At 41.2% G+C, this 13,286-nt stretch overlaps 1 protein-coding gene across 2 annotated transcripts; it reads left to right on the forward strand.

The window, feature by feature from the left end:
• The first annotated feature begins 1,801 nt into the window (after nt 1-1,801).
• Nucleotides 1,802-11,849, forward strand: ccnl1a (cyclin L1a). Of its 2 annotated transcripts, XM_083914448.1 has the most exons (10): nt 1,802-2,100; nt 2,325-2,399; nt 3,219-3,328; nt 5,173-5,293; nt 5,452-5,516; nt 8,868-8,967; nt 9,071-9,175; nt 9,309-9,562; nt 9,737-9,835; nt 10,001-11,849. In XM_083914448.1, the coding sequence occupies exons 1-10, from the start codon at nt 1,861-1,863 to the stop codon at nt 10,476-10,478; spliced, it is 1,647 nt and encodes a 548-aa protein (XP_083770574.1). In that variant the 5' UTR covers nt 1,802-1,860; the 3' UTR covers nt 10,479-11,849. The 2 variants fall into 2 exon arrangements, with proteins under 2 accessions (XP_083770574.1, XP_083770575.1); XM_083914449.1 differs by lacking the exons at nt 1,802-2,100; nt 2,325-2,399 and adding an exon at nt 3,737-3,909 and having other exon boundaries at nt 3,221-3,328.
• Nucleotides 11,850-13,286: the final 1,437 nt, after the last annotated feature.

A 13,286-nucleotide genomic window follows, 5' to 3' on the forward strand; every position in this document is an offset into this window, starting at 1 on the left:
GCCTTTTGACCTTCTACAAAACAGGGCCTAGAGTTTAGGAAATAATGCAAGCTCCACCACAGTTTATATTTTACTTTAGTTACCACATACCACATGACTTACAGTGAAACTTGGGGGCCAGTTGATCTCTTTGCCAACAAACAAACAGATTATACTGTAGCATCAAGTGGTTGACGGGAAGTATGAGTCCCCACAGTAAAAAACTTTTCAACCCAGTGATGCCGCGGCTTCACCTTGGGGCCCTGATTTCCAGACACCTCATCTGGTGGGTCTCTAGTTCTCTCTGCTGTCCGTTTTTAGTTACTGCAAGGCTTCCGGCTACCAAACCCTGGGAGCTTAACAGTAAGTGAACACAATGTTCCCTGTACTGTTTTGAAGCTGCGCCTACTTTGACACTATCAGTGCCCAAGTCTGAAAATTCATTTCACAATGATTTGTCTTAAATCACTTTACCATGCTCTCCCTATCTGTGTTGCTGTATCTTTAAACAGTTAAACATAAAATGACAAAGTAGATATTATTGACTTCCTGTACACGGTTTGTAAATGACTATGCAAACATTTCACAATAAAATCTGCTTTTTTTGCGGCTATGGCTTATTTTTTTTCTGCTTGGCGGATGGATATGTTCCATTCAAGAGGTGACAAGTCCGGACTTTCCAGTAAAATACGTCACAGAAACCGTTGGTGGTGAGTCGCTTCCCTTTGTTGCCTTCGGGTGATGTCGGGAGTTTTACCTTTACCAGCTACAATAATGAAAATATCTAATGAGATAGCTGTATTGCAAATGTGATGTGACATTTTAGGAGAAAATGTTATTGGAATATTGCTCTTTTTAATGGTAAAAGTGACCATCCGTATATTTACTACCTAGTTGACTAGAATAATTGATACATGCTTTTCGTATATTTGCATGGCTGCAGGATCATAGGGTCTGTGATGTTATATTATGGCTTTGGTTTCATTATTATCGATTATATTGGTCAACAACTATTTCTGTTTTAAGGATTAATTGTCATTATTTTTCCATATTAAATACTTTAGATATTGGAAAACTGCCCTTTACCTGAGGCTTTTGAAGGCATCACATAATGCTCATAGACTGTAGTTTTCATTCTATGTAATTTACCATTTGAAGTAGTAATACGGAAAACAATAGAGCTATTATTGTACCCCAGGTCAACTGATCTGTAAATTAACGTAATTATTATTGTATAATATGCTGTTTACTTTGTTTAGTGAAGGCTACTGCTACTGCTGAGAGAAAGGAACAAGAAAATGAAATTAACAGTGAGAGTTTTAATACATTGAAATTCCAGAAAAAAAGTATTTAATTGCAAATCTTACATTATGATGACATAACATAAGTAAACATATAAAGTACTTAAGAGTACCTAAATACACAGTTAAAAAGGAAATACAAAATAAAACAATAAATACAAAGTAAATACATTTATAAATGAATTGAAAGGTAGGCTGTATTATCATATTTCATTTGTTTAAATATTGTAGTATGTCAGCTGTAATACTTTGGATAGACTCAAAATAATAACGAAGGTTGGCTCCATTGGTTCCATAGTAGAGAAACATATTTTGCCTCCACTTTAATTGAGTGATTTTTTTTGTGATGTTGAAATAATTATATTTATTTATTTGTCTCCAGAACTCAAAAGTATACTGACACAACCAGAACAAATGTAAATAATAATATAGAGGAACTACTTCAACCACCTGCGGATGTGCACACAGAAGTGGTGACGTCACGTACTGTCAGTCACCCTGCCTGCTCCGCCGTCGTCCCCGTCGAGGCTGGCTGAGCTGTGAACTGATAACCGATAATCGCTTGTTTTTTCGGGTGAATATGGCCGCGGGTCCGCTCTCTGTGTCGTCCAACGCGTCCACAAACAACGATGGCATTCTTATCGGTGACAAAGTTTACTCGGAAGTGTACCTCACGATCGATAACTCGCTCATACCGGAGGAGAGACTCTCTCCAACGCCGTCGATGCTCGACGGCCTCGACCTGAGCACGGAGACCGACCTTCGCATCCTCGGGTGTGAACTGATCCAGTCGGCGGGCATTCTTCTCCGGCTACCCCAGGTATGCCTTCTTGAATACTGTGACTGTCTCATGTTGGTGTACGGTTGATTCACCATGAGCTAGTTGGTAGTTTTTGTGCTCCGGCCTGTTGTTAGCTGAAGCTAATGTTAGCTTTTCTAACGTTGGCGTGGTGTAAGTTAAAATGGCGCCGGCCCATTGTGCAAGGTTAGGCCAGCTTATACAATACAGCGCACTAACGTCATGCTCTGTGAATTTTCTCGCAGGTGGCCATGGCAACGGGACAGGTGCTGTTTCATCGGTTTTTCTACTCCAAGTCCTTCGTCAAGCACAGTTTTGAGGTGAGTCCGTCCGGGTTTATGGCTGCTTTCAGGCAGCTGTTTACTCTCTAATGTTAGCACAGGTTAGCATAGCATACCGTCATGGTTACGTTCGTGGCAGCCATATTGTCGATACGTTTTTTTTGAACTGCCGTAAGACAAAGAGGGTCCATACTCAAGATCCTTACGAAACAGATCAAACATTCAGAGGAATGTCTCTAACATTGACTCAACGTCAACATGGTATGAACGTAGTTTTACTCAAAACGAGTAACTTAAATAATACACAAGTATTGAAAACATAATACACTAATTATATATATATTTTTTTATTTATGGGCGACTTTCAGGACACTCAAGGACACCCTTCGTGTACATAATAAATAACCAGAGACAGCTGTAAAAGGACCAAATGTTAATACAAAACATAAAACCACAATAGACTAATACAAGAACGTGTATTTTATCAAATTGCATTGCATTTGTAGCCTAACAGTGAGTCTTAAGTCGTTTTTTTTATTATTCAAATGGTGGTTGGTCACAACTGGCCATCCTATCAGAAGTACTCTATAAACAAACTAACTAAAAGGAGTGCTTGTAATGCAATCTGTATTACTATAAAGGCTTTATTGGTCTTTCTGGAGGGGGAAGAGCAAACATCACAGCTGTTCTTTGGTGTTTAGAAGATATTAAAATGGTAGCTACCATAGTGTTAACATGCCATATATGACATAATCTCTTGATTGCAGACATATGTATGTCTCAGCGTGTTTTCATATTTACTCATCACTTGCTGGCACTCTTTCTTCCAACTTTTTGCCTCAATCATCTTCTTTGCAGATTGTTGCTATGGCTTGTATCAACTTGGCCTCCAAGATCGAGGAAGCGCCACGACGAATACGAGATGTCATCAATGTTTTCCACCATCTGAGACAGATCAGAGGCAAAAAGTAAGTTTTGACATTGAATCCAGCCATCTCTTTTGGAGAATGAGTAACAGTCTTTATTGCATGGAACATGTTGCATTGGTCTTATCTAATATAATGTTGTATGATCTGTTGTGAAAGTGCCCTTCTGTTTACCCATGTGCTCTAAACCATTTTAAAACTTTTCAGTTTCCGCTTCACTGGTAGTTTCAGAAGTGTAATTGTCTACATATAACATCTGAGTTTGACATTACACTGAAATTGATATCTTTTCAAACTCACTTGAAAAACTGGAATACATTTTAAGCATTTTTAGACGAGGCACCACTGCTTTATTGCGTGTGCCTTTGTCTTCATAGAAATCTGTTTATGTCAATACTTTAGACCTTGGCATTAACTTGGCTTCTTTTTTCCCTTGCAACCAACTAACAGCGACCAGCTACATTTACCAAAGCCTGGGTGATGTGGAATGGTACGTAAGATGAAGCAGTCGGCATGACAACCATGATGCAAGGGGGTCTCTCCTCCCTCAGGGCCACCCCACCCCCTCCTGTGGGACGCCCGTGGTCAGAGCCACCGTGGGGCACTGGGATCGGGGATGACAGGTTGGCCGAAGGTCCTTGGCCCCCGGGAGCCTTGAGGACTCCTGTGGTTCAGTCTTAAGTTTTGGGTATCTGTCCATCATTCTGATGACCATTGGGTAATGTAGTCTTCTTCACTGACTGCTCCTCACCATGCATTTTGTTTGTGGTTCAAGAGTAAAACCCCATTCACCAACTGTTACCCATGGCTTGAATAGAAATATCACTCTGTTCGTTGAAGTTAGGAAAAGTAATTGGATACTTGTAGTTCATGCGGGATATGTTTTTCTTTATGGTCAGTGCATGCACTGTATCTTTTAATAGTTTGGCTTTATTTGTAGTTGATTTGAGTTGGCATTCAAGTAAATGTACCAATAACCATGATGTACTTGTAGCAAGTCTGTGGATTTGGACATGTATAGTAATAGACACCACACTGATAGGTTTACCATGCATGTGGTTTGCAGCATGACAGTAATTGTTTTTAAATTGATCTTATTTGTGACATCAAAATTCTACATTTTGATTTCAATTTTTATTGTCGGTGGTTGTGTAAAAATGCTGAATTACTCACAAGTCTTGGAAGTGTGAGAGGAATGTTAGTCTGTTTTTCTCAGGTTCTGTTTATTTTGTTATTGTGATTATAGATTGTGTATCATTCAATAGTACATACAATAGAGTTATTAGTTCATAATAAGATCTGAATGTATCCAATTATGGTTTTGTTTTTGAAAAGGTGAGGCATTTTAATAATTGGTGTAAAGCTAACGTTTGTAGAAACGTTCGTCTGCATCAGTAGGGTACAGTTTTTCTGATATTTTCTTTAATTTCCGATATACTGCTGTAGAATAATCAAAAGTCAAGTAGTTAATGGATCTGTTTAGTTAACAGAAGATTCATTATACTGATGTTTACAGTACATTAGAATAGGCAAGAATGATTTCTCATTATGGTAGTTTTATTTGACATAACAGTTCATGTTTGAAGACTGAATTGTTTCGGCATGTTGAGGTAGGGATGTGTCCAATGGTCTGAGTTGATATTTCTGTTAAAGCTATGACACAGGGTGAATGAGGTCGAGGACTGTCTACAGATCCCATATGCTTTCACTGGAACCACAGGAGTCCACAGACCCCAGCAGACTGTCAGGCATGCAAACAGTTAATCCTGTTGCTTTAAGTTGGTTGAAAGGGAAAAGAGTGCAAGAAGACAAAAGGGCACTTTCTTTTATTACTTTTATTTCGAAGGGGGGAAACATTATTTTATTTTGATTCCTTTATAAACCAGGACTGCGAGTTCATTGATTCTTGATCAGAACTACATAAATACCAAAAACCAAGTCATCAAAGCGGAACGGCGGATCCTGAAGGAGCTGGGCTTCTGTGTGCATGTCAAGCATCCTCACAAGGTGAGATTAAGCCATGCAATTATTATTACATTTTGTAATTAAGTTATTATAGCTTTAGTTTATTATAGCTTTAGTTTTTTTTCTTCCATGCAGATGCAACCAATCAGCTTTACTATTCTCTTTCTGTGTTTAACCCTAAACTTACTTCTTAATTTCAGATTATCGTCATGTACCTTCAAGTCCTGGAATGTGAGAAGAACCAGACATTGGTCCAGACAGCCTGGTAAGTTTCTTCCTAGTTCCCCACTGACCACTCCCCACAGCAGCAACTCGTGTCATGTCAGCAAGAAGTGCTACCAGACCTGGACTTAAAATTAAGTTGAATGAGTTTCAAATGGTCAAATCCCTTGAAGAGCACTTGATTTATCTGCTAGGATCTTGGGGCACACCCATATGTGGAAACAACACCTGTCAGATAAGTGTAACTATAAGTGCCCCTCTTTTTTTAAGCACAAATTTGAAAAGCATTCGACAACCATTTTGCCCAGGTCTGACCGCGACGTCCCCTCACTCCATTTTAACCCTTCCACCTCTTTTTTCTGATGGAGCAATTTGTTTTATTGCAAACCTGTTGCGTGTCTCACTCTGTCTGCCCTTACATGGCTTTGCTGTAAAGTCTGTTTGATTTGCGGTGCCCAGGGAACTTGGTTTAACTTTGTCCTTTCTCTCTACTCTTTGATTAAAGGGTAGTCCATGCTGGTAAGTCACATAAAGAACCTCTGAACTCTGCCTCCTCCAACCACATGACCTCAGGAAGCTCCCCTCATTGGCTGGCTGCCCCTCTCCAGACAGCCAATCCCAATGCCGAGATTCACTGAAGGGGGCGGGCGGGCCTTTCCCAACAGTCAACATCGTCTTGTTTTCTCTTGGGTGTCCAAAAGGATTTGTATTTGTTGGTCTTGCTACAAAGGTTTCAACTGTAATGCCCATTTTTGCTAAGTAGCTACATATACATTTATATGCTGACTTTTTTTTTTAGTTTACTTGCATCTAGTATTGAAGTAAACTTAGCCACAACAGAATACATTTTTGACCAGTTTACCTGCCAATTTTTTTTTTTAATTGAAAATATATCAACAGTAGAATACTGTGTCCTGTCCCCAACTGACGTGGTGTCCAGACATGTGTCTGTCTTACAGGCTGATCCGGCTTTGCCTCGATGGACCTGTCTCACCCACGCAGCAGTCAGAATCCAACGGCCATGTGTTATCTGTAGTAGCATTGGCATAGCAGTGTCACACTGACCTGCCAAAGTGCAAGTCAGGTGAATTTGATGATGGCAGGTTAGACTGGAAGTTATCCCTGTGTGGCAGGTTTTCACAAAGTACTTGCGGAAACCTTCCAGTGGAGCAGTACATTTAATTGGAATGGGTGGAAACTGACACGCAGTGTATGCATTTGGAGTGTCACCGCTGTATAAAGGACGTTCACTCCATTGTGATTAGTTGAAGTATTTATGCCAAGTTGTAGTTCTTTTTGAATATAATCTGAATGGGATCAGTGTCGAGTTAGTTTATCGGGGTTTTGCCATCATGTTTCTGTTATCACGTTATTTGACTTCTATGTTTCTCAAGGACATAGATGCTCACACCACCCTGTACTTGCCTGATTCATATCCTGGCCATTGTCTTTTCCCTAATTCTCTCTCCTTGGCTAATCTAATTTCCCCATTGTCCAAGACAGCCCACTGACACAATCTGTTTTGTAGCACAGACATTGCACTTGGCTTAAGTAGTAAGGCATAGATTTCCACCTAATGTCTTTTTGATAATTGCATTTAGTGGCCTCATTGGGGTCTCTTTAAAATCATGGCTGGTGAGCATTTATTTTAAGTGAAAAGTGGTGTCTGCGAAACAATCGGTGTGAAAGGTAGCAATCCTTATGGATCAGACACTAAACATTTAAACTTAAAGGTGTTTGAATATGAGACCAGTGTTGCATCATTTGATTACATCAACACAGCACTGAAAGCTAGTGTTTGTGCATGCCACCACACATGCTGTGCCTCCCTGGTCCCTCAGATATAACAGTCTGAAAGACGCAACTGCATTCTCAATGAATGTGTTGCATCTGTATGCCTGCATGTCCCCTATCCCACCCTCTCTCCCCCCCTTACAAGGCATGTGTCACTGTCTCAATCATCATTAGTTGTAATCTTGCTACTCTACGGTCAAAATGTGGTACAAATGGTCTTGGCAGGTCTTCAGTAGAGTTTTTTCCCATTTGTGTCTTCATGCTTTACCTGTGACATACAGCACTCCCATGGATGCCCCAGAGAGAAATGGACAAAGTTAAATTCAACATAAAAAAAATGCATATCGCGCTTTATTACTGTGTAACTTAAAAATGTGTAACTTTTGTCTTTATTGCTATCATAGTTTATGATTAATGTGATACCGTCAGTGCTTCTAGTTGTCGAATGCCTGAATAGTACCCATTCTCCAGCATATCAGCCGTTAGCATTGATGTTTTCAGAAGTCAACCACCACAAATTTCTAGTTGGTGAAGATTTCCTAGTTGTAAGATTTGGCTAGGGTGCCGATTAATTCACTCTCAATCTTAGGTTATTATATATTAATATAACAGTGGCCCTAATGCTACGTCATAGTTGACAGACTAGAATAGCCTGCATTAGCCCTGACATCGCAGCTTCTTTTAGTTTTATGGCAGATTTTAATCGCAGATTTTGAGGTTGCCTACTTCCCCCAACTTAACCAGTGGCATTGTTGCGTCTATGAGCCACATTCAAGCCGTTCGTCAGAATAAAAGTTGCTACTTACATGTTTTTATCTGTGGCACTATGGGCAAATGCACATGCTCCATAACCTGACTTTCGCCAGATGGATTTCGTTCCACCTCGCTTCTCTCGTCCATCTGGGATCGCTCGACTGGAAAGTGATTTCAAGAGACGCGGCCTTATCAAAAATCCTTGCATAAAATTGGATAAACCACTTGTTTGTAATTTTTTTTGCTGTGCTACTTCAACCACTCGCATCGAAACCAACCCGTGACGCAGGGAAAAAGCCAAACAGAACACCCAGCATCGTTTCCACCAACAAAAGCCTACAGAGCCGTTCTCTGGTGGTCACTAGATTGGACAACGCTGATGAAATAGCATAGATGTTGACGTCTGCTTCCTCGCTGCGAGCCGCCACAGCCATTTCTCTGCTACGCCACATCTATAAAACCCTGCTCGGCGGTCCTGATTGGCCTGACCATTTTTTGCGGACCCTGAAATCACTTTCCTATGGAGCGAATCCAGATGTTTGAGTGGAGCTAGGCGGAGTCAAGGCGGAACGAAAGTCATCTGGCGAGAGTCAGGTTACATGCTCTAAATATTGAGGGGAGTGCATCTCCTGGGCCCATGAAAATTGGCTACATTTGATCAGAAAATAGAAATATAAAGCCCCCTGTCAAGAGTTAGCACTAAAGACAAAATCTTTCAGATTATAAACCTACAGTAGCAATTTCTGGTTAAAGCTGCGACACATCTGAAAAGATGAGGGACTGGGTGAGAGGTGGCTTTGTGTAGAGAAGATGCTATGTTTTTGTTTCTGTTTTTTTGCCTTCATAGGAACTACATGAATGATACACTGAGGACAAATGTGTTTGTGAGATTCCAAGCTGAGACTATCGCCTGTGCCTGCATATTCCTCGCTGCCCGAGCCCTGCAGGTAAGGGGAAATGTTTTTGTGTAACTGTTGCCACGTCAAGTCCTCTGTATTTGTGCAGTATAGTCCCTCCAGATGGTATAACCCTTTGTGAATGTTTTTCCAGATACCTCTGCCATCAAGACCTAGTTGGTACTTGCTGTTTGGAGCGAGTGATGATGATGTTAAAGAGGTCTGCATCACCACCCTTAAACTCTACACCAGAAAAAAGGTAGATTTTTTTATTTTTGTTTAGTTCATTATTAGTATGACCTTGGTGAAACCGCCATCCCAAAGTGTGATATCCCTGTCCGCTCACAGTAGACGGTACTCAGTGTCTGATGGTGTGGTTCCTTTTTTCCCAGCCTAACTATGACCAGCTGGAGAAGGAGGTGGAGAAGAGGAAGGTGTTCTTGGCAGAGGTCAAGCTGAAGGCTAAAGGCCTAAACCCTGATGGTACCCCTGCACTGTCCACACTGGGTGGCTTCTCTCCTGCTTCTAAGCCCTGCTCTCCAAATGTAGTCAAAGTGGAAGAGAAGTCCCCAAACCCCCAAAACCTCAAACAAGTTAAGAAGGAGCCAGATAGTCGCACTCAGGCCAACAAGAGTCCCCACAATGGGTAAGAAACAAACACGCATACAGTATTTTACTGTCAAGATATAACAGCGATTAGCCTCCTCAATTCCCTTAATACTTTTCTCTGTCTCCATTAAGTTTCTGATCTTGTTTTAGAGTAAGAGCTGGTTCGTGTGTTTGTCTCTTAATTTCATGAGCCTCATCTTTTTTTTACCAGCCTAAGGAAGGAGGTGAAGATTGGGAGGAACAGCAGGAGCGGAAGTCGATCTCGTTCAAGAACGCGTTCCCGGTCTAGATCGCGATCCCCTCGCAGACAGTAAGAAAACTTATGTCATGACATTTCCAGTTTACTGGTCTTAAGTGTTAGGTTGTATAATATTATAACTTTAAATGTATTGGGGATGTGTTGACATGCTTTTTATTTTTGTTAAACTAGCAGAATATCTTCCTCATCTTCTCCTTTTTTCTCCTGCTTCCACAGCTATAACAGCAGACGCAGTCGCTCAGGGACCTACAGTTCTCGATCACGCTCACGCTCCCACAGTCGCAGTCCATCGCCTCGGCGACATCCACCCTCACCCCTCCTCCCCCACCTCAAGTCTAAGACCAGCCACCATGGCAATAGCGACTCCAAGCCCAGTGGGCGCCACAGCAACAGTGGAGGCGGAGGATCTGGACACAAGAGGAAGCGCTCGCGTTCTCGCTCACGGTCCCGCACTCCGGTCAAAGTTGACAGGGAACGGGACAGAGAGAGGGAGCGGGAGAGAGACAGAGACCGCAGTTCCTTTGACATCACTACAAAGAAACACAAACATGAGCGAGGAGGTGGTCATCGAGCAGACAGGAGAGAGAGGGAGAGGTCTCGGTCCTACGACAGGGACAGAGAGAGGGAGCGCAGTCACAAGAGCAAACACCACGGCAGTAGTGGGCACTCAGGACATAGCCGTCACCGCCGCTGAGACAACACACACCAACAGGCTAGTTCTAGAACGGATGGTCGCTGAAGTATTTTCAGTAAACTCGAAACAATCAAATTTGGCGTGTTCTCCAAATGCTGTTGAATACAGTAGGCTGTCAGCAAATATTAGTGTGACCTGTGGTCTGTTCATTTAATGAAGTAATGTTTGCTGACACATCTTGAAAGTGTCTCAAAAGTTATAAATGGTTCTAAACAGAAGAAAAGCAAGACTGCTTCCTGCAACCTGTCAGAAGTCTTGTGATTTGGTGACCAAGATCCTGCAAAAACACCAACCCACTCTACAGCTGTCAAAGCCAAATGCCCCTCTGCCACGGTTGAGAGAACTTGCCTAGTTTGGTTTCATTTGGGTTTATTTCCAGCCTAAACCAACATAGTTGGGCTTCTGGGTTTCTCATATGCATCCTGAAAATGACCATTTAAACTATGATTTCCATGAATGTTGATTCTTTTTTACCTTTAACTCTGTTGGCCTAAGCTAAACACAAACATTTAGTTTTATTATGAAAATTTTGTATGAAAAATGGTAATAAAGCCTTGAATTAATTGACTAGTATTTGCCTGTATCCTACACATAGCTTCTGCATGTACAAATGTCTTGGTGATAGAATATTCATTACCTTGACCCTCATCTATCCAACAACACACCCGTAGCTGATATTTGGCACGATGGTGGTTGTTCGATTTAATGTTTGTGTCTGAGGAACCCAGGCAGCAGCAGTATCTACCAGCATTAAGTGGGCTGTTTGTAGGTATACTAGCCTTTTATTCAACCAGGTCGGACATGATCTGTGGTTGAGGGAAGGCACCGATGCAGTGTGACATCAGTCCCAGACCTGTTGTCGTCCTCTCCACCCATAGGTTTTTCTTTTCCCATGATACCTCCACCCCACACACCACTACCGTCTCTTTAGCCTCAGCCCTTATGTTCTTAGTTTTACATGTAAAGTTATGGACTTTGGGAAAACAAAACTTATTTACAGTGTAAAGATGGATCGATATCTGCTGACAAAATGTGAACGCTTTGATTTATAAAAGCGAGCTGCTCAGTGGAAGGATTGAATGAATAAATGTAAATTAAAAGCGATCATTCAGGAGAGATCAGTATGTTTGCACATTAAGGGACTGGTGGGTGAGTGGGTTTTTTTTTTTTTTTTTTTGGACATGTATGTTGCTAAAGCTGTGTTTTGTACAGTTTCATAAAGGCTGACTGGTTATAGATTTATGTTTTTCCTTTTATTTTACAGCAGGTGTTGCAGACTTGACTCAAATATTTAGGGTTGTGAATTTGTTACACTGTTTTTTAAGTCTGCACGTGTTCATGTCCAATTTGTATTCAATAATAAACGCGTTATGCCACTCAACTGTACGGTCTTCATTGTATTTTATGTTGTAATTAAATTAATCCTATTGACGGCCTGAATTTGGTGAAGTCAGGAATGAAGATTGTGTTTGTTCTCAATTTTGCATTTGGCTCACGAGTATTATCACATAGCAGGCTACGTGACACGACCCCCATCTCAAGATCCTAGTTAAGATGATTTTACTGTGCATGATTTGATTTATAACTATCCCCACATGAGTATGCAGGGGTTATAGTCTGGCTTCTGGAAGTGCAGTGCTGGGATAAAGCTGTGGCCGTGTGTCCGCTGTCTACTTTGAAAGGGCACCATCGTCTTAGCCCCGACTAAGACGATTGTGAGTGGTTAAGGGAAACAAACAAGCCAGAGCATTTTCTCCCTACCGTAGAACAATGACTGCTGTAGGGTTTAGCCACACTTTGGCTCTGCCACACTGCAGGGGTTGTAATCCCTTGTGCCATGACAGCCAGAGGGTGCTGTTGGCCTTACTAATTCACATGTTCATGTCTTCCGATGCTGCAGACTTTTATTTGAAGTTGACTGTTAAGACAGCAATGATTTAGGGAACATATTTATGTTTTCTGCTTCTCTGCTTTTCCCCATGTCCTCATGTCCATCCCTCTGTCATGAAGCTGTTCTACCTCAAAGGTCTCCCCGAGTCAAATATAATTCATCATGTAGCCGTTACGCCTGCCAAAACTCTCATAGACATGACACATATACACACACTGACAGCGATGTCCCAAGCTTTACAAACCGTACAACAGGAAGCCAGTCCACTGGGCAACACTCTTCCATGATGTACATCACAGCACCTTCACATACAGGTCATGCATACACTCTATTACATCGACATCTGTGACCTGACATCTGGTCACATGCACCACTGAGAGAACAAAATAGCTGGCTTATAGCCATTCAGTGAACACTGTGCATGCTATACTATGACTTCTTTAATATACTATACTGTGACTTTTTAATATACTATACTATGACTTTTAAACATACTATACTATGACTTTTTTCAACATACTATACTATGACTTTTTTATTATATTATTCTATGACTTTTTGAAATACTTTAATATGCCTGATGCTAAATGTTACAAAATAAAAAACTGTACAATAGACAAGACTAAGACAAAAACGTCTACAAGACTAGGAGTCTAAAGACTGAGGGGACAGCTTGGGTTTGCCATCTTGAAGTCCAGTTTTAAGATTGGGCCTGGATAATAAGGCGCAGTCATTCTCTGGCCTGAAGTGGGGGAACCTCCTTCTTTCCTTTGTCTCCAAAGACAAGAGATCAGTTTTCATATAAATATTCAAATCAGGCCAAGTGTATGAATTCGAACAGTGAATGAACATAGTAACACATGTTAGCTCCCTCTTAGTTAATAATCCTGATAACATCAAATAATGACATATTCATA

This window comes from Echiichthys vipera (assembly GCF_963691815.1).
Source record: "Echiichthys vipera genome assembly, chromosome: 5".
NCBI classification, from domain to species: Eukaryota; Metazoa; Chordata; class Actinopteri; order Perciformes; family Trachinidae; genus Echiichthys; species Echiichthys vipera.

Coding starts and splice junctions, on each gene's coding strand:
- ccnl1a (XM_083914448.1), top strand. CDS start 1,861: ATGGCCGCGGGTCCGCTCTCTGTGTCGTCCAACGCGTCCACAAACAAC. Junction 2,400..3,218: donor TCGTCAAGCACAGTTTTGAG/GTGAGTCCGTCC, acceptor TCTTCTTTGCAG/ATTGTTGCTATGGCTTGTAT. Junction 8,968..9,070: donor TCGCTGCCCGAGCCCTGCAG/GTAAGGGGAAAT, acceptor ATGTTTTTCCAG/ATACCTCTGCCATCAAGACC.